The 22,730-nt window shown below is 31.6% G+C and overlaps 1 protein-coding gene across 6 annotated transcripts in view; it reads right to left on the reverse strand.

Moving 5' to 3' along the window:
- Positions 1–22,730, reverse strand: part of Trpm (transient receptor potential cation channel, subfamily M) — a 177,345-nt gene that overhangs the window by 80,614 nt on the left and 74,001 nt on the right. For all 6 annotated transcript variants that reach the window (XM_085197314.1, XM_085197316.1, XM_085197315.1 and 3 more), the window contains exon 2: positions 6,110–6,192. In XM_085197314.1, the coding sequence (XP_085053440.1) occupies positions 6,110–6,192 (83 nt within the window). The remainder of the gene's footprint in view (positions 1–6,109; positions 6,193–22,730) is intronic.

The following is a 22,730-nucleotide window of genomic DNA, read 5'->3' on the forward strand; positions in this document are numbered from 1 at the left end:
AATTTCATTAGCGCTAATGTGTGTTAATTATCATGGGGAATATTAATTACATACCTATATATTTATATAATTTCATTTTAAAATTGTGTAACATTTATGTAGAAGAGGCCACAAGGTGTGACTGTAAAACTGACTGGTTGTACAGTCACACAATGTCAGAGACAGAAAGTAGGGAACGGAAGTGTCTTAATAGGAACGAAGTGTCTTAACACTAGGTTACCGGGTTCCCTCTGTCTACCTTGCTATGTGCAGTGAAGCTAAACCGAAATCTTTGAGTATATAAAAATTAAAACATAATTAATAATAATGAAGCCAAACTTTCCTACAGGTATAGTATCTTGTTCGTCAAAAGGCACGTGGAGTCTCGATCAGGGTTTGCAAAAACGAGAACTAAGCGACAACCACGTAACGCTGTTTTGGAAGGCTTATGGCGACACGTTGGCACCTCTACCTAAGCCTAGATTGAAAAATGTACATAAAACTCGTGCAAGTTATAAAATTGGCTGTTTGCTTATAATCATTTATTTCGACACAACAGCGACGGTGATTTCCACCGGAACAGAAGAAAAAGACCCTCTGTTGACCCTCGGAAAGTGGGAAACGAATATGTCTTGAAGGGTCAAGACATATTCGTTTCCCACTTTCCGCTGAATTCTGGTGGCATTGTGTGTTGAACGGTGAAACTCAACGTCGCGCATGCCTCGTTACCAGAGCGATGAAATGAAAATATTAAATATTTCGTTTTATCGAGTGAGAATCGAACCCATAACATATCGCGTTTCCCTACCTCACTTAATGAATATTTTTTTGTATGTAATTTTATTTTCATTTTTAGAAACCGGTCATTAATGAAGGTCTTGACAATGAAGACGATTGAAGAAGCTACATGTATATCAAAATATATAATAAAAATATTGTAGTAAATTCAGAATGTATTTAAAATACGGACCACGTATCGCTATATTATTAGAACCATTTTGAGAAAATGCCTTCAGAATTCTGTTGAAGTGGAGATCGGAACTAAAAATAAGATCGAAGTGTCTAAGTTCCCGGATTCCCTCTGCCTTCTCTGCTATGGATACAGTGCAAAAATTGCCAATCCTTAACAAAATATTATTATTAAAATAATATTTTATCTACCATACCATAGATACCATATCTAGAGTAAAACAAAAATAAAACAAGTACACATCGACTACCATTTAATGGTACAATTAAAACTATCTTGAAATCCTGCAATATAGTATTATTATTAGATATTCGACAGTCACAAAATTTATTATACAGGTTAAACAGAAGTTCTGACTTCCCTCAAAGTAGCGTTAGTTCGCGTTCTGGCTAACAAGCAATTAGGAATGCTTTTGTGAACCTCCCAAATAAGTACCAACGATGTAAATATATATTTGGTATGTTTATTTAGTTTAATAATTAGAGGATAAAAGCTGAAGCAATTCCCAGAGTAATGACGACGCTGTGTAAAATATAAAATATCTATGAAATGTCATAAAAAAACGATTACGATTATTTATTTTTTGCTTCACGCTATAGCAGGTTAGGTAAAGGGAACCTAATGGTATGTCACCCTGTTCCCAACTTTTCACCTACAAAAATTATTAAACAAACAGCAATAAATATGACTTATTTTTATTTCATAGCTAATAGTAACAAGACAAAGGGCAGTGTTAAGTTCACACACTCAACTCGCAATATCTTGAAAAGTAGTAAATGAAAGTAATTAATTTCTTCAGCGAGAATTGAACCCACAACCGTCGCGTTTACAAACAAACCGCGAGCTGTTGCATCCTAGACGAACTGAATTAATATTCAAAACAGTATTTCTAATACTAAATACCTAATATTTGCAACAATCGCTGGTAGCGAAGTTTCACAAAAATCTCTCAAAGGCGGCGCTAACAACAAAAGTTGTAATAGCCATATAAAAGTTTCGACGTGGCGACATGTGAGCACTTGGACAGTATCCAAAGTATTTATTGCTAACTTTCCTACATATTCTACTATTAAACAATAAAATAAAAACCTATATAAAACAATAACATGTTTAATAAATAAAAACTATATATTTAAATATCATGGAGCAATGGTACAGCATCTGGCTATGAGCATGATGGGGGTTCGATCGCCACTCGGAGCAAAAAATTGCTTACATTGAATTCTGTAACTATACACGAAGGTTCTCATTATTGGGACAAAAAGAGGAGAATAGAGTGTGTTGACACTTCTCTTACAGGACACATTTAACATGATTGTAAACCCAATGATGATTTTATTTATAACAAAGTGAAATATTTGATTTATTTCTTGAGAAAGAATCGAATTTACTAAAAACAACGAAAATATTTCTACTAAACAATAAGAACAAATATGATAGATACTCGCTAACACTTTGTAGAACGTAAGGCAACTGAACGTTAAGTACGAGACGAAAATGGGTGAGGAGTTAGGAATTTCAATATTCTAACAAACTAACTTTGAGATAGAACAATTAGTATGTAATGCTATTGATAAATTATGTTAGGAAGTTAGCAATTTTGTAAGCTTCTAACGCCCGAAATTAATAATGTATCTCCGATCTCCAGTTAACGTCCATCTTGGAATGTTCGACATATCTATCCAATCTCTAACCTGCATGCCAATAACCATTCCGGATAATGTCAACTTATCATCAAAAGTGGATTGCAGGGCCCTCCCTGCGGTAACGATAGTTTCGTTTTACGTATCTTTTTTTAATTAACAAAATCCTAATATATATGCTAAATTAAAATTAAAATTAATTATTATTACTTATAAAAGTCCCATAAAAATTATTTTTAATAAAATAATAAATCTTTAAGTCCCAAAATATTAAAAAAGAATAAAAATTAATAATATTAAAACACTTTTTAAAACTTAATGCAATATGCTTAGGTGCGTACAATGGAACTTGAACATGTCATTTTGACAGCATATGTTTTTATAATATAATAATTAATTGTTAGTTTTAAGATACTTTATTCCTAACCCATTTTCATGTATAAATTATTAAACATAACTTGAAACGCCATAAAATTACAACTAAACTGAAGTAAAGATAATTATTTTAATTTAATTAATGGAGTCCGGCATAGTAAGGTAAGTATCGTATATATTCATAATTTTGTTTATTAAGTTTAAATATACATGCGAAAAATTATATAAAGGCGTTAGCCTCTATAGAATTTTTGAATTCATTATAATATTAATATCGTTTTGCTTGGCTATTTCAATTTCATATTGTTTATTGCTACATTGGATAACAAAGAATAAAATTTGAGATTTAAGTGCAAGATTATTATTTTAACTTATATTGATGAATGCTTTATTGAACAATGAACTAATAAATACTTTATTTTTTTCAGTAAAAACAAAACAGTGATTGCAAGAAATTCACTAAATATTTTGTAGCTTATAAGAAATGTATGGATATATATGGAATAAAGCTGATAAAATTACTAAACATGGAGCAAGCTAGAATTAAGAAATAAAAAATATTTATATAAAGAGACAAATAAAAAAATAGGTTACATTTTTTAATAATAAAAAAATTACAATACACATTGTTTTCCTTATTCACCCCCAAAAACAAGTAAAACTATGATTAACTAACAATCTTCTCACTTTATTATTCATCTTATAAAACAATTATTTACATCCTTTCTGTGATATCTTATATTGCAGCGCTGTCCTCATTATCTATCATGTCATGAAGGTATTTCCATTCCTGGTACTTCCTCCAAATTAAGATCTCTGCAAATGGAGTGCCATAATATGAAATTATCTTGCAAATGTTCTAAAAATATAAAATTTCTATATTAGGTATATAATTCATGAATATTAATAAGTTTAATACTATTTACACATCATACTAATAAATTATAATAAGTTTTTTTTTTATATGGTCCGTCCCCTTTTTTCCATACCATAGGTAATATTAGGTTAACATAATAGCTTTCTATTATGTTCCTGGTTTAATATATGCTTGCTTGCAGCTTTGCTTTAGTACTTGGATTAAGAACTTGTGTTAATAAATATGGTCTATTTGGTACTTTACTTCCATTTGCTGCCTATAATAAAATATAAAATATTATTTTACAAATATATGAGATAGTAATTTGGAAAATCAGCAACTGAAATTAATAAGCCCAGAGCTCAAATTAAGAAATGATATGGTAATTTGTAAGTGAGTTAAACTGAGACTTATACAAAAAAAGTTTCCATAATTTGCCTGCTTTTGTAAAGAAAACTTTATATAACTTAATAATACTCACATGGCGATTAAACACATAAGTGTTCGAGTGCAATCAATTGCAGCAATAACTCCAGGAAAGGCACCAACTTGATAGAAGTTTTTAGCACTCTCTTGATATATTTTTATATGCTCACTGCATATATTTGTAATTGCTGACACTGACTACATAACACTATCATTACTATCACTCGAAGAAATGTCACTCCACATATTTATTTACTTTAAAAATCAAATATAATATAAATGCAATATTGCAATCCGGGGATATGATAAAGTAAACCCCAAAATATGTCGGATCGCAATTAGCTGTCATTTTTGCTATCCAACGTAATGTCAAAATGGACAGATCGTTTATTGGCACGCACAAGCTGTAATTTTCATACAAAGTTCCCTCTTCATCTCCAGTTAGTCCTCCCAACGATAGATTGAAGTTAAAGATTGAAAATGAAGTACTTCGATAGGTTATTGGCAAGCTAAACTCAAAAAATAGATTGATATTTTAATCTATGGTAGCAATTTATGGATTAGGATCGATTATTAACATTGGGCGTTAGGGAATATGACATTGTGGATACTTTTAAGTATACAATACACCTTCTAATATGCAAAAGAGCATTTTCGGTTTGTTTCAAAGAAAACTTGGTTAATTATTTTAAATAAATTATCTATGCTATTCTACAGAGTGATTGATATGTAGATAAACAAATAGATGCAAGTGATAGAGGATTTTCTACTTTGTTCCATATAGTAATTATGGCAGAATAAATCATCCACCACTTTTAGTGGATGCAATGCTAAGAAAGAGAAATATTTTTAGTGAGGAAGTTGGGGAACTACCATCAGCATGTTTTTAAATTGGATCCAACCAATTGTATTTATTAAAAATATACATGTCTCTTCTAGCCTTTAGAAGCTCTGTTTACTAATAATAAAATACTGAAAAGTTTAATTGAACCTGCTAATCTCAGGAACTATTGGTTTTAATTGAATAATATATATGTATGTTGATGCAAGTGATGGATATGTTAGTTGCATCATTTAATTGAACTAATCGTTCAATAATTGATTTACTTAAGGACAAAGAGGATTTCTGCTAATGGAAGTGTGTACAAATGCACATTTTAAAGGAGGCTTTTAACCATTAGGTCGCAAATTACAGCTCCGAGGTCGTTTTCCTGCAACACGGTAAGCCCAGGCACCCATATGTTGTGTCAATGGAATTCTAAAAAAAGTCCCGTCGTCATACAATTTATCTAATTTAAAATTGTCGTCGTGCCCGTCGTTGCGCAGTGAACAGCCTGTGATGTGAATTTAAAGATTCTATTTTCATTCGGAGGAGGAATTATTTAATATTTTAATTTATTCGCTCTGGTAACAAGACAGGCACGACATGGAATTCCACCATTCAACATATTATATCTCAAAAATTTGCTGGAAAGTTGGGAACAGAATATGCAACGTAAAGCTAAAGTAAATAAGCTTTCACAAATATAATTAATATTATTTACATCCTTAATTAACAGATGTGTTGACCAAACTTTTAATGAAGTTATCAATTTTGTATGACCTTTCTGGACAGAGATTGTGGCTAATATTGTTAGGGAACTGTGATTAAATTAATTGTTAGGGGGGGTGAAAGGTTTACGTTATATTGCTCTCCTTATTTACTGTGCCTTTTCGGGAATGTTATTTTTTTTCAAGAAATTACTTTTTAAAAAAAAAAAATGTTTTTTCTTATTCTTTCTTTTAAGTTTTTCTTCTTTCTTCTTCTAAGTTCTTTAAAATTTTTAAGTATCTATACGTAATTTGAGTGAAGTAACTTACACATGCTCGTCTTTGGCGCTGGGTACAAAACATTTGCAGTCTCGTTTCTGGAAGGTACTCTCGATCCAACTGCGTGTGGTTTTCTGTAACAACAATACAAACATATATTAATCATATAAATATGTTAATATTCAATACTTATAAGGGATGATTATCAGAAAATATAAAAAATTACTTCAATATATAGGTCATCCTACGATCGGAGGAGGACAAGCGTGTGACTTTAAGCGATCGATGTGAGTTCAATTCCCACTCAGGGTAATTAAATATTTAATATTTTCATTTCTTCACACTCTATACTTATAGCATAGTGCAGAATGTATATTTTGTAGCGCTAAACATTGTCTACCTGAGCGGCAAAAAAAATCATATAGATATAATAGTTTACTTCAAGTGAGGATAGAACCTACAAACGTCGCGTTTATAGTCAAATACTTAATTATAATATACTAATACTGTGACAAAGTTCTTATAAAGACAAATAATAAAATTCTATTTCATATTTAAAATCTAAAATATATTTGTATACTTTAACAAATTCCAATAAAATTTATATAAAAAAGTAAGGGAATAATATTTTTGGATGAAAATATAAAGTAAACATATATCCTCATCCTTAGAATAGCCGTAAACGGGCGCAGTGGGATACATTGTGACATTTTTATCGAGTTGAAATAGGGTTGGAATGCGCTGCAAAAATTAAATTACTTTATTAGACGTAGAAATATCACTACCATCTTTATTCTGTAATAATAGTTTCTGCAGTTTTTAACCGACTTCTGTAAGAAAAGGAGGTTATCAATTCGACTGTATTTTTTAAAAATAAAATTGAATTAGGGCGTAAAGTGCACAATAGACACTAAGCTGACACTATGTTCTCTCTTCTATATACAACGTGAAGCAATAAAAATAATTTACGATAGACTTAATGTAAGACATATTATTTAATATTATTTAATACTGCAAAATATTTTTAAAACAATTTTTCATAGTTACAAAATAAATTGGAAAATAGAGTTAAGACTCTACTTTTATAAGTTAAGCCTAAGTAAATTGGTAGCAGCAAATTGTTTAGCTAATCTAGAACTAAAGTACACGACCGTATCACAGGAATACTACTTGACTGACCGTCTTGTAAGCTAATGTGCAGAGAGTTTATCTTGATTATACAAGTGTTAAGTACACTACGTTGGTTCCTTAGGGATTCTGTGTTCCTAAATTTATATTTATTCATGAAAACTACATATGTTTAACTTTAGTAAGCGAAAATAAATCTTTAGTTCGTATGGGATTATTTTTAGGAACTTTATAATTGAAATATGAAATAAAAGTATTAAAATTTCCATGTCCCGAGTGGGAATTGTAGCCACAGTCGAACACTTTCGCCCGTGGGGCATGTTGGTATTTAATAAAATAAAACCTTTTCGTACCTGTTCCTAATTCTAGAGTTTCCCCAATGTTAATATTCATCAAAATTGACTTAGGACGTTTAAAAGAACAAACAAAACAAAATTCATTTTTTTTGTCTTATGTATAAATTCTCAATCTAATAATTTACAAAACGAAATATTCGATTAGTTTCAGTACTGTAACGCTTTCCATTTATCTTAAAATTGTATTACATGAAAATCTACATATGTTTCGTTATAACATACTTAATATACCTAAATGATTTTTAATTTTCCCCAAAAAGTCCCCAAATTTCGAAAGTATCCACAAACTGAAATAAAATAGGGCTCTTATAAGGATATGAAACAAAATTGGCACTCGCAAAAGCGGTTTCCACTGAAATAGCTTGCCTATGTCTAACTATATACGAGTATATAGATACTATACGGTTGTAATATTTCCTCGGCACGCGGCCAAAATTGACAATAAATTCCAAAAGAGCTAATAATTAACCGGTTTTGGTTGGGTTTTCATAAAACATAAATTATAGTTTAAAAGATTTAATAATATATATGTATGCTTATATCGTGAAACTGACATATTGACCGCATTTCACAAAATGACTAACTGTATTTATCACATTGAATCGATAACGTTTACTGATTTCGTCTTTGACGTTCGAACATATTGTTAAATAGGATGTCCATGATATATTTCATAAAAAACGACACTATATTATGATATCTTTATATACAATTGAAATGAAAATTATGTAATTTACCTTTTCTAAACTAATAATTTAATTTATATTTAAAAATCTATTGTATTAGAGATTATTAGGTTTTTATATAAGTTTCCGCTTTAAAAGCTCGTCGGACACCAGGATAATGGGAGGAATGAAAAATAAGGTAAACTTTCATAACCGTCTTTCAATCTTTGGACGGGATGTTTAAACGTTAAACAATCTCGATTGAATTAGGTTATAAAGCGGAAAATTTAAAATAAGTTTCTTTTTTGAAGTGCCCGATACTAACTTAATTTAATAAAAAATAGATCCAGGGACTTTCTAAGCGATATATAAGTAAAAAAAATTAATTCACATTACTTAAACTGGAGATTACCGAAAAATATTTTCATCAAATCGATTTATAAGAAGCAAAGAGAAAGAAAATTACAAAAGTTTAACGTTAAATATACAAATAGAAATTTCATTAGCTTCGGGCGAAGTTTGAGTTTGTTAAATATTTTGTATTTGATTAATATTTTCAAGGTATCTTTGTTGAAATAAATATGTTTTATATATAAGAGCTTAATTAAAAACGAGATTGAAATATTTAAACATGTTCGTGCCGAAAACTGAAAATATATTTATATTTTTTATGATATTAATTAATTTTAGAGAAATATAGTTACTAGACACTTCTCAGAAAATATATATTCAGTTAAGTTAATAAGAATGTAACAATGTCTTGCTGGTCGTGGGTTCATTCCTGTTCGGGGAATGAGTAATACTTACTAAATGTATATTTATTTTAAAGATTCTTCCTCTAAATAAATAAGTAATAAAATATTCGTTAACTAAAGCCATAGAAAAAGTAATTATTTAACATAAACACCACCAATACTTAACATTCAATACACTCACTTACTAATAGTATAATATAACGGTATTTAGCCCGTTTCGTAGCACACGTAGACCGCAGCGCTACGTGACGTAGCATTGGGCGCTACGGTAAGCTATTCCAGTTATTTCTAATATTCTATATGGAAACTGTTCTTAAAACTTCTTTTGGAATAGACTAGAGTTGCAGTTTGAGAATATAACACCAAGTTGAATGACACTTCTCATATAATATATATCATGAAATAACAAAATTAATATATTTCTTTATTTTCCGCTTTACGCTTTATCTCGCATATACTAGGGTAGGATTTGGTTCCAGAATGAATAAATGAAAACATTAATAATTAATAATCCATTACCCCAAATGGGGATCGAACAAACAACCGTCGCGTTAGTCACCTTGCGCCACAACGATCTCATATACCCATATTTTATGTTCCTTTGTAAGTATTTAACGCAAATTAGCAATGAATTTTCGTAATGAAGATATAGAGTAAGACTATCGACACAATTATATTTAAAAGGAACTGCTTGTAGTTACTACACATTTTAACACACACAAAACTAGAGACGAAGCTATAGCAGACGTTTAAATTAAATTTTACTAACCATAAAAAGTTAAGAAAAATACAGCTTTTGTCTAAAACAATAAACAAACTTAATACTTAAAATCAAATTTACATACTTTAAAAGTCGTTAAATATAAATGGAAAAGGTCATCACATCAAAATATTCTTTTCAGCCAAAGTTAAATTACGCCAGGGACATTTACAGACAGCCCAAAATCACGTTTTAATCAAAATTCATAGCTCTAGGGAATTCTGCAAAATATTTTTCTTATTTCGAGTGATATACGAACATGTCTAACGTGTTTGCCACCTGTGTACTAGTTATTACAAAATAAAGGAAATTATATTATGGTAATGAGGTAATGAGGCACGTACGACAGAGTGTGGGTTCGATTCTATTTTCGTTTCTCTCTAAGCAAAGGGATGGAGTAAAACGCGTCGTTAAGTACCGTCGTTCACGTCGTACGAGCCTACTTTTTTCTCTGTATGAATACATGAGATACAGTATGAAGTTACAAGAGTATATAAAATAAAAAAAACTCTTTATTAAATATAAAAATTATATAAGTCAATTCGTTAAATTATGTATTATATTTCATATAATAAAATACACAGAAAAAAAAACTGCACTATTTCTTAATTATAATTATTCTCATATAACTATGAAATTAATGATTAATTATGTTAATTAGAACAAGAGTTCTACAGCAAACGGAGTTACTACCTACGCGTTTGCATTGCACTACAAAATGCAAAACCTTGTCACAACTAAGACCTTTAACGTCTTCATCATTAATTGTGATAAGGTGAATAATACCTTCTTTTTATAGATATAAGATTCAAATTTATATTGGGAGGTTTGCTGAGATTTTCAGCAAATACGAGTAGTTCCAAATTATTTAGATCATGGATATATTAACACATTCACATTCTCCCATTCACTGAATTACTTTGCTTGTTATTTCTGTTTTACTTTCTTAACTATATTTCAAGAGAAGTAGGTATACAGATAGAAATTAGTATTAAAAAGAAAAGAAAAATAAAGTATGTAAATAATGTTTTGAATCAATAATTAAAAGCTCAAATTAAATGACTGGCGCGGCGTTTAGTTGCGCCTTTCAACACGCAAGGCCTCTCGAATTCGGAACAGAAAGAAAAAAATGGAAGTGTTTTAATGAGAACGGAGTGTCTTAGCACTAAGTTTCCAGGCTCCCTTGGTCTAATCTTCCATGTGACGGATATGGGGTGAAACTAAAAAAAAAAAATACAAAATCAACATATATTTCAAAAAGCTGGGAAACAGTAGGAATGTAAATGTAAATAAAAAATAAGCAGTTATCATTTGTAAGTACTTCACAGAGCTCGTTCGTCGGGATGAATCTGCATTTTTTAGCAATTTGTGCTTTTTAATGTTGAATACGTTTCATATTTTACCCAAGGTAGTAAATGAGGAATAATATAATAATGAAGAATATTAAGAAGCGGCAAAAAACCATTACATTTAAAATTTACCCAAAATAAATATTAACCTATATTTTCGGCCAGTCGTGACGCAGGGGCACAAGAGTGTGACTGTAAAAGCGACTGATAGTGGATTCGATCCCCACTCGAGGAAATCAAACAAATATGCTCTGGTATTGAGGCAAAGCGCTGCGTTGAGTTCCGCGATTCAACACGTAATTGCTTCAGAACGAAAGTTATAATGAGAACGGACTGTCTTATCAGCGTGAAGCTAAAAAAAACGATCTTAAAATATATCTCCAACTGCTCCTATATAATAAATACTAAGGCAAGACTTGCCAATAACTTACTTCCACCTGAAGTAACGAGACAGAAAAACCGAAATAGTTTATGAAGGCTTCACGAAGCATTTTTACTTTCAAAGTCTTGTTTGTACACAGTAGGTCCCAATTATAGTTAAAGGTCATGTTCGGGCTTAGAGAAAATGTACTGGAGTGTAAAATGAGGGCTGTTATTTTAGGACTGTGACGACTCTCTTACTTTTATATTGGTTTTCTTATAATAACTTCCAAAACAACTCAACTTCTCAAGCGAAGAAATGGTAATAAGAAATGCAAATAAATATTTCACTTTCTCGAGCGGGGATCGAACCCATAACCGCGTTACAGTCACACCCTTAATTTTACATAGAAAATGGCACGTAAAAATTATTGTAACTTGTTTAATAGGGTCATACCGGGCCTACCAGGCCTACATTATAATTAGTAGACTTATAAGACGTACTACGAATGTAGAGGACATTTACGTTAGCCAGAACAATAATCGACGTAGAACAGATTGGTTCACCAAGTCCCAAATCTCTAGCCTAATTCACCAAGTCTCAAAGGAAGTTCGCGGTATTTTACAAGCATTTCCCGTTCCATTATTTACAAATGGAAAGAGCGACAAATTTTATTATAAGAATCATTTTTACAAAGAATTTGATAAAATGTATTTAGTTCCTTCTTTTATTTCATTTCTTTTAGCTTCACACTGTATCCATGTGCATGTAGCAGGGTAGGCAAAGAGAGCCCAGCGGTAAGACACTCTGTTCCCTAATTTCCGTCGATTTCTGTAGGCGTTTCGTGTGGAGTAGCGGAACTTAACGCCGCCCTTATATCCTCCCTATACCACGTCTGGCATAAACTTTTTCATTTCATGTTACTATTTATCTAGCCTAAAAATCTTCTAGATTGTTATTCTTCTGCCTCGCACGTCCCGGTATAGGCAGAGAGAACCTAGTGTTACGACACTTCGTCCACCATTTTCCGCTGAATTTGAAGACATTGGCCCTTTGAGCGAAGCAATGAAAATATTAAATATTTCATTTCCTCGAGCGAGGATTGAACCTACAACCAGTCGCGTGTAAAGTCACATACTTGTGGCCCTGAGCCACAACTGGCTTCTATATAAAATACTAGCGGACCCGGACGCGGCTACGCCTGCTTGAAATATAAGAATATAATTTCTATAGAAATAATTTCAATCTAGATGAAATGCTAAAAGTGATTATTATATTTTTCATAAGGATGAATATCAAAATGACGCGGTAACGAAAGCGGTTGCGTAGCGACGACGGTTGTTATTAACATGGCAGAATAAATTGCATGTCAAATTAGAAAGTATTTCAATATATTAGTATATATGTGTAATGTAATATTATATAGCCTATAGCACTTCTGAAGAATGCAGCTTTCATACAAAATAAAAACAAAGTAAATCGATTCAGTAGACCCAGAGATCTTAGCGTTCAAACAAACAAACAAACAAACTCTTCCGCTTTATTATATTAGTATAGATATTTCCCGAATATAATTATAACCTATAATTATACAATAACACGATTCGCAACGGAGCTACAACAGCTTCATTATATTTATATAAGTAATTATTATAAATAAATTTTAATTATATAACGACGGTGCGGCATGCATAATTAAGGATTCGATAAAGTGTGATTTTCACTCGGTAATTAATATTAAAATATTATTAAAAGTATTGTAACTTCAGGTTTAATTTTCCAATAATGCATGTATTATCGAACATAAACTGTTTTGATGCTGTAATGATGTAGAAATCGAAGATAAATAATAATTGAATGAAGATCGCTATAGCGTAGAAGGACAGTGTCTGCCTGTAGGGATGGTGGAGAATTCGATCACTCTTATACAATAAACCAAAAAAGTATTGATAATCCAGAATTTAGAATTTTTCTCTTCAACACTGCTATATATGGGATAAAGAGTGGAAATAAACCAATTATACTGATGTACTAGTATCTATTCCTTTCTCAAAAATCGCAAAAGTTTTTAGGTATTGTTCTTTTGAACTACTAAGAAGGAGGGAGTTTTAATTACTTTTTGAAAATTTCAAAAGTTGTTTAAACGTTTTTAAGCGTCTATATAATCTAAGACTACTCTTATAAATAGTTCAAAATAACAATAAAAAAAAATATTTTTTCACTTATATATTTAAAACTACTTTCCATAGATTTCATACCCACATAATGATAGGGAACTGATAGCTATATATAACAAACTTAATGGTGAAGCCGGGTATTGCATTATTTTACCAGTGACTCGCAAATACGACTGTTTCGTATAAACTTCAACACCCGTTTTGGGAACAGTTCTACAAATTATGCAAACAAACATTTTGCTATAATTGTAGTTTTCTAGGAATAAGCATTATAGATCTAAATGTTATGTGGAAAAAATTATAATATTCAAATTAAAAAAAAAACATGTTTAGTTTAGTCTTTTAATTTTCACGTATTCCAGAAAAAAGAAGATTTAGAACTTTAAACTAAAATGTTATTAAGCTTTTCGCTATATCTTGCTTACAGGCATGGCATGCAGAAAGAACCTTGTACTAAAAGAGTCCTTTGCCCACTTTTCCCCAAATTTTCAAGAACTTGCATGTCATGGTTGCAGCGAAACTCAACAGGCGTTTTATTTAGTTGCCAGAGCGGAGAAATGAAAATAAAATAAAATTTATTCTCTTGAGTGACATATGAACTCACAACTATCGCAACAACAGTCAAAAACTGCGCCGCGAGTGCTCAAATTAGTTTTTCTTTAACCAACAATTAATATGCTTATTTAAAAAAATACTGAAAATAGTAAGCTACATTTGTTTTTCTTTTGTCTTAAAATTTGATTTAAATGCCAAGAATAGAGCGTAAGTACAAAAGCTCTACGCCAAAGTGAAATTAAACTGCAAAAGCTAAAGGTTAAAGAAATACCATGCCCTTTGTAACGCAAACACGAGCGGTGCACGTGGTAACGTTATTTAATAACCGACTGGTTTTTCTGCCTACCCTGCTATATGCATAAAGCTTTTTTAGCTTCACGCTGCATCCCGCACGTAGCAAGATAAGTGGAACCTGGGAACTTGGGAACCTAGTGTTAAGACACCCCACCACAATACTTCCGGTTCCCATTTTCCGCCATATTCTCGAGGAACAGCGTGCTGAGAGATCAACGGCGTGATTTGTCTTTGGTTTTTAATACTTAAATTAGTTTCTTTAACAAATACAAAACCAATTATAATCTAAAATTAGCCAGTAACTAGGTTAAAACGTATTTCTTTGGAGGTGATTGGAAAATTAATTGCTAGAGGCAGACGCTCTGCAAGAACGAGGTATTAGAGGAGCGAGGATTGAGTAGTTTACTTTCAGTAATTGACCTTTCATACAATTTTGTAATATTGCACAGGGGCACAAGTGTGTGGCTGTAAACGCGACCGGTTGTGGTTTCGATTCCCATTTGAGAAAATGAAATATTGTACACCTTAAATGAATGTCTTTAAATATTAAAGTTATATCTTAATTTAAAAACGTTTCTATTTTATGCTTTACTTTTTTTTGCTGGTTTACTTTTTTATTACAAAAAAAGAAATATTAGGAGAAATGTCTACTAAACTCACTCTTAATCTTACTCTGGGACTGTCCAACAGAAACAGAGTAAGATTATCCAAACTAGTTTGCTAATATTTCCGATTTCATAGTACCGACACTTGCTGAAGCCTTCCTAAAGCTGTCAAACTAACGTCGAATAGATTCTCACTTGAATTTGCTTTAAAATCAATATAGCTTTATAAGTCTATTAGACCCAATAGCTATAATATTTATAAAAAAAACATTCGGACGACAACGATATGAGAATGTATGTAGGTACTACGAAGTCTGGCTATAACCGCGACGGTTGCAAGTTCAATTTTCGCTTAGGGAATAAATTATTTACATTTTCACGTTCTAGAAAACAAAATGCGATGAGTTAGCACATAATGTCCCGAAAATTGAGCAGAAGCAGAGTGTTTTAGCACTCATATACACATAAGGTAAGATAAAAGTTTAAGTAAGATGGGATATATAATAAAAACATATTAATATTTAATAAATTAATGGTACACAGAGAGCCTAGTGACTCCTCTCTCCTCTCCTATTTGTACTCGGTTTTATAACAAAAAAAACATCCAATCGTTTACTTTAAGATTGAGGTATGGCACTACGCGACAAGCACAAACAGGACGCCCGCGGGCTGTATCGACAATCTCGGTAAACAATTGAAGTCCGAGCGAGTCCCCGTGGAGGAAATTCAATTTAAAACATGTTTTGTACCCATATTGTTATTCTGTTATGTTAAAAAATAATACTTTTAAAAATATTTTCATTTTTTCATATTCACTCACAAAATCGAATCGAATCGAATCTTAACAAGACAAGATTAATAAAATTTTGTCAATAAAATATTTGAAGCTAGTCATGGAACAGAGATACAAGCATGCGACAATAAATGCAAGAGGTTGTGAGTTTGATTCCCATACGCGAAAATGAAATATTTAATACTTTCATTTCGCCCTGCTAACGAGGCACATATCTATACCTATATTATAAATTCGAAAGTAACTCTGTCTGTCTGTCTGTCTGTCTATTACGCAATCAGGCCAAAACCGCTAATTTAATTGTGATAAAATACTCATATAGAAATACTTGAGGGTCTCGGAATTAACATAGGATACTTTTTTTTCTCATATTTGTAATATTTTCGATATATACCAATATATTAAAATCCTTATTAATTTGACATGCAATTTATTCCGCCATGTTAATAACAACTGTCGCTATGCTACCTTTGCTAAGCAACCATTTTCAAAGTTTGTTGTTAGAAAACATCACCCAAAATGGACTTGCTTAACGCATCTCTCTATTGAAAACTGAAAATAATTTCATAAATATTCGTATTGTTCAAGCGGGCGTAGCTGCGTTCCGTTCCACTAGTATAATATATAGAAAACATAAATAATTACATTTTCTAATACCTTTTGAACCTAACGTCCACTAAACCGTAAAATGGTTTGAGTATCGACGCTATATCGTAAGCATATAATTTAATTGAGTGTGAATGACATATGAGAGACGGTGGAAAGCGACGAAGCTGAAAATTAGATCACACGAGATATTGGGGACCTTCTTTAGATCTCGGGTTATTGGATTGGTATTACGGAACCTGTTTTGATTGCTCCATACATTTAGGTATAAACGGATTAAGGTTTATAGTTTTTATGTACTAAAATTAAGGTGGAATTTACATTGAAAACACTGGACGCTATGCTGAGAGAGTTCTTGTGTTTCTTTGTTATAATGTTGCTTTACATGAGTTGTTGGCGAAAATAAAGTTTGGTTATTATATAGACTAAGTAATGTTAAGTTAAATTTAGTAGGAAGTGGGAACCTAGTGTTACGACATTCCTTTCCCGACATTCTGTCGAATGAGAATACCAGAGCATAGAAATGAAAATATTAATAAATAATAATTCATTGCCGCGAGTTGGGATCGAACCCCCAACCCTCGCATTACTGTACACCTGTACACTAGCGCCACGGCGGGCCTCAATCACGTTTCAGCTTTAACTTTAATTAAGCCTTCTATAAATTACAAAGATAATTTTAATTATAGTTAAATGTTTATTAAACCAACAGGCAACATAAGCATATGAAATGTAACCGACTGCGTAATTGCCAAAACAGCGGAGACCGTTACGTACAGGCATATCGCACCTGGAAATGAATAGATACAACTAGATACGTTTCTTGTTATATTTTGTTTTAATTTCACGCTCTATCCCGCATATATCAGGAACCTAATTCAAAACAGCAAAACATCTAGCTCAAGTATAAAATCGATAGTCTTAGTAAGTATCAACTTTGTATTGTATTTTAGTCATAACACAATTCAAGTGTCAAGTGGTCCTTTGTGAAACAGTAATACAATTTTAAATTACAAAATTACAAACCTGTAATTAAAATTTCTAAACAATTAGCTGTAAAAACATTGTATAATTTTAATTTAAATCTTTCACAGTTTAATATAAGAATTTTCCTTATAATTATAATGAGTGGAACGCTTCCAGCTATCTGTACCTCTGGTCCTGACCTAGTTGCGTGACGCTCGTTTGTCATACTAATGCAAATGGCTTTGGATCATAGTAATATACTTGTTGCGAATTGTTCCTCTGTTATAGGGAATTCGCTTTGGATACTATAAATTGTGTTAATGAAGTCGGTTAGGTTAGGTAAAGTTAAACGTAATGCCTCGAAAAATTCAGGAAAATGGACAACGGAGTGTTTTAACACTAGGTTCCATCTGCCTACCCTACTTTGTGCCCTAGTGAAGTGAAGCTAAAAAATATACAATTGTATTGAAATGTCCAGAGTGAGTTAAACAAACTTTAAAACGGTACAAATATATACATTTTTAGCGTTTTTCACACGTCTTATTGACCACTACGAAGCACAGTGGTAGTAAAAACACTATACTTATAAATGTATATTTATTTGCAATAACCACGTAAGCGTAAGCATTTTATATTTTATAATCAATGGAAGCTACAATTTCCATGTCATTAAGCCTTTGAGTTATCGTACACAAGAAACTTTACGGGCAAAACATGACGTATAGTTAAAGTTAATATAACATTTATACATCTCGATGAGTACATAGGTACTATACGGTATAAGACTAACTTCAAGAGACTTCTAGAAGATGAGGATTTTAGTAACTATAAGATACTTCTAGGAGATTGATACTTTTGTATGGAAAAGTTAAGGTTAACGAGCGTTCGAGTCACCTGATGGTAACACCGCCGCCCACGACCCCGTGTAACACCAGAGGAGCTACAGGTACGTTGTCGGCTTTTAAGGTACTGTCGATAAGTACTCTGAGCTGCCTAGGTTTATTGCCATTTTATCTATATATATATATAAAATCGAAAGGTCACTCACTCATCACGAAATCTCGAAAACTACATGTGCTAGGAATCTGAAATTTTGCGTAGGAGTTACTTATAGGACGTAGGTGCTCGCTAAGACGGGAATTTGCAATATTAGATTTCTAAGGGGTGGTTTTTGGGGTCGAAAGTTTGTATGAAACTTCGTTACTACAAATGCTAGGAGTCTCAAATTTTGCATAGACGTCACTAGGACGTAGCCATGGAGACAGAAATTAATAATAACATAGTTCACGCGGGTGCAACCGCGAGCGGGCTGCTAGTATATTTATATATATAAAATATAGCCATAATAAACAATATGCAGCTTTAGGTTCCGCCAGCCAACTTGGAACATCTTTAAATGGGTATATAATACAGATTAGGGGTTTCTAATCATTAAAATTTCTGCCTACGTCGAAAAATGCGGGAATTGCGTGAAGTTAATAAATAAAAATCCAATTATATATTTTTTATGAAAACAAGTAGCGTGGTAATACGTCGTAATGTGTTAATTACTTCAAGTACTACTTGCGAAGGCTTGAGCTTTTATGCGGACATTTCACTTTAACGACACGTACAAATAAAATGGCGGGTCATAAAAGCATTAATGTTTTAATTTTTATAATATACTACAAAATCCTAGACTTTCAAAGACAAACAAATAAGCGATCTTAAATTAAGCATAATTTTTTACTATAGTTTCACGCTATATCACGCATATAGGGGGAAGGCAGACATTTCCACCAATTTACAGGACATGCGAATAAAAAAAATAGTTCCCTCGATTGAGATTCGAACTCAAACACCAGAAGCTGTGGCGCTGCTCCACGAGGACCTCGATCAGATATGACGTTCAGAATTATTAGCTTCACTCTTCATCATAAACACCCAACAATACAAGGATAAAAGACTAAAATCACTCATGTCCAAATAACGTGAAACAAACAAAAAAAGTTGATAAATGAAGGTATACGAGTATATGAACACGTCGCGAGTAATTGCCGAGCTCCATGGTATGGCGGCATATGGCGTTGGGCTATTAATAATGGTTTGTTGATTAGAATTTACTTTGGCTGTGTTGTATTAAACGTATAATAATCTTTTAGTATTTTAATCGACGGAATGTGGATGTAGAGTTAATTGCGAAGAAATATACCTTACACATAGAAAAAAAAGATAAAATAAATAAAAATAAGAAAATACACACACACGTGTACACTCGCCTCGTATAATCTAATGAACAACACGTGTTTTACACATGTGTGACATAAATTTTCACATGTAGGTATACACTGGTGACCAAATGATAAAACATTCACATAACTCATGTGTGTGTCGGTACATCCATATATCTGGTAAAACATTTACACATGTTATTTCTCATCCACATATATGTTGACACTTCCACGCATATGATGTCACATCCACACATGTGTGACACTTGTACACATTGTATTTTTAACACACACACATGTTATTTACATATCTCAACGACTTATATTTCACATATATTTTTTTTCCATAAGATTAGAACCCCCATTATTTGCATAACAATACTTTCAAGGCCATGACAATATTAATATAGTTTTATTTACTATTTACATCTAAATTCAATTAAGCATCGACGTGGTAATATATGTATATATGTAGGATAACTCGTGTTTAGCACTAATTGTAGCAATTAACATTAATAATGGAACACATTATTAGAATAGAATACATTATTCTTCGTCAGAATTACAAGTGATGGAGAATTGTTGGAGAAATTTATGAACAAAATTTTAGTTCAAATTGGTATTGCATTGCATAATATATACAATCGTATATTCGCCATTCCCTTTAGGAATTAATTATTATTGATTAATATTTTTATTTTTTCGTTCTGAGACCAAGGTAAAGCCCGGTGTTGAGTACCGTCAATCAACATGCAATGCCAGAGTAAAAAAAATCTTAATAAGTAATAATTCATTCCCCCGAGTGGGGATTGAACCAGCAACCGTCGCGTTACATTCACACTTTAAATTAAAAAAAAAATCTTTAAATTAATAGAAAAGATAATCATCTAAATAGAAAAAAGATATACCTAAATCTAAAGTAAGTAAACAAGATAACAAAACGGCATTGAAATATATAGAGAATTGAGATCGAATGGCTATAATTGGGACTTAATAATTACCGTCGATGAATACAATACCAGCAGTCACGGTGAATAGATGTAAATTGAATTTTCCTTTTATCTTTCAACGATTTGGTTTGTTGAAAGATGTTTATTGTTATACTTTGCTTGGAAAATTTAAGATGCATATCGAATTTATTATTATTCTACAAATTTTCAAGAATTTCTTTAGAATTACTCTAAGATGTTTTTATAAATAGATTTTAATACAGTCATAAAATACATATTATATTATGAAAATAAAACATTTTGGTTTCGCCACTCAACACGCAACGCCTCGAGAAATTCGGCAGAAAGTGGGGAACCCCCGTTCCTTTTCTTAACATAAGGTTCCCCCTGCCTTTCCTGCTGTAAGTGGAATACAGTATGATATTTTTTACATTTTAGTTTTCGCAACAAATAAAAAAGAACTTAAATTTATTTAAGCAAAGTTGTAAACTTAACCAAAGAATACGTCTTTGTAAGTTTATCTAATTGCACATTCTAAGCTAAAGTAGTAGTACTAATTACAAACTTTATATTCGATTGTTCAAAAAGATTTAAATTGTATTACATATAAGCAGTATAAGGTTTTAAAGCCTATTATGTTATCTATGAAAGTCTTACATACATATACCTACTATGTATCTACAATCAAATAGAAAGAAATTTTCTTTTGTTTTAATATATAAATTTTATTATCTTAACATTTTTTTTAACCCTAAGTACGACGTTGTCTAGCGCATAGGTTATACGCTCCCAACTTTTTAGCTTAAGTTCACAGGTTCCCTACCCTACCCTACTATGTTCAGGATACAGTGTGAAATTTAAAAGAAAAGTATATTTTTTTCTACTTTTAGTTCCTTTGTAAATATGATTGCGGTCACGATATACTTTAACGAGCTTAAAGGTAATAGTAATAAATGATAATGTTATGACTATATCTTTATGAAACTGGTTCACTGTAGATTATAAAAATTGGGAAAACGAAGTTTAATATTAGTAAACGAAGGTTTCGACAAATACAATACCTATACCTAAGTATAAACATTTTGCGGTGTTCAGTTCCGTTGTTTAACACGCAATTAAAAATAATTTGGGGGAAAAGCTGAGATCCTAGTGACTTATTCCTCTATATCCTCTAATTGAGCTAAGTCAACAAAAAAATCGAAGCGAATATTCCGTTTCTACTGAAATGTTGATAAATAAATATCTCTGTTAGTCGTACTTTACTTCCCTTATAAATATTTGTAATCATCATAAAGTAAAATTAGCCTTTGCAAAATTAACGAATGAATCCTTATTCTTGTTACACTGAAACTTGCCTCCTGTGGGACGAGAGCGGTACAACTTTGTTAGTATAAAATCTTATTTTGTATAAATTACTTTAACGTAGAAGTAGTTTTCGGACTTTCTAAACCTCCCACATTTAGTAAGTTCCTAGAGAAATATATCTTACTTTTCTCTTTTTCTTTTAGAAAACTCTTCGAGTCCATTGGTTTGCAAGAGGAGCAGATTAAAATCCAGTTATTTTTAATTTATATAGAGTTAGTAAAAAGAAATGTTTCTTTCCTAGGTGTGAAATAACACTTTGATTTACCAAGGTTATTAAAGTACGTAGTGTCAACACATTCTGTTAGGTTATCTTTGATTTAGCTTTTAAATATTTCATGCCACCACCGTAATAAGAATTGTATCAACAACTATGAGATAATAATTACAACATACAAAAAACACAAAAAAGAAAAAATATATATATAATTATCTACTACAAACAAACCAAAAACCCAAATTCAATAGAAAACTTATCAAAAAATAATATCAACACGGCCTTCTGAAAGCGTATTGCCGTAAATCCGGAAACAAGGGCACTCCTGTCATGTGAGGGGATCGCCACTATTCTTCTTTGAGTATAGGAGTATAGTAAAAATATGTTACTTGTAATGTTTGTTTAGGTATAACTGCGGGTTTATATTTGAAAAAACAAAAGAAACTGTATTTTTTATTTCACAATAATATAAATATACAACTTCAATGGGACTGTAAACGTGACAGGTTGTGAGTTCGATTCTCACTCCAGGAAGTAAAATATTTAATATTTTGATTTCTCCG

The sequence above is a fragment of the Heliconius melpomene genome, chromosome 14 (assembly GCF_056956725.1).
Source record: "Heliconius melpomene rosina isolate 202511_hmr_F chromosome 14, ASM5695672v1, whole genome shotgun sequence".
Taxonomy (NCBI): Eukaryota; Metazoa; Arthropoda; class Insecta; order Lepidoptera; family Nymphalidae; genus Heliconius; species Heliconius melpomene.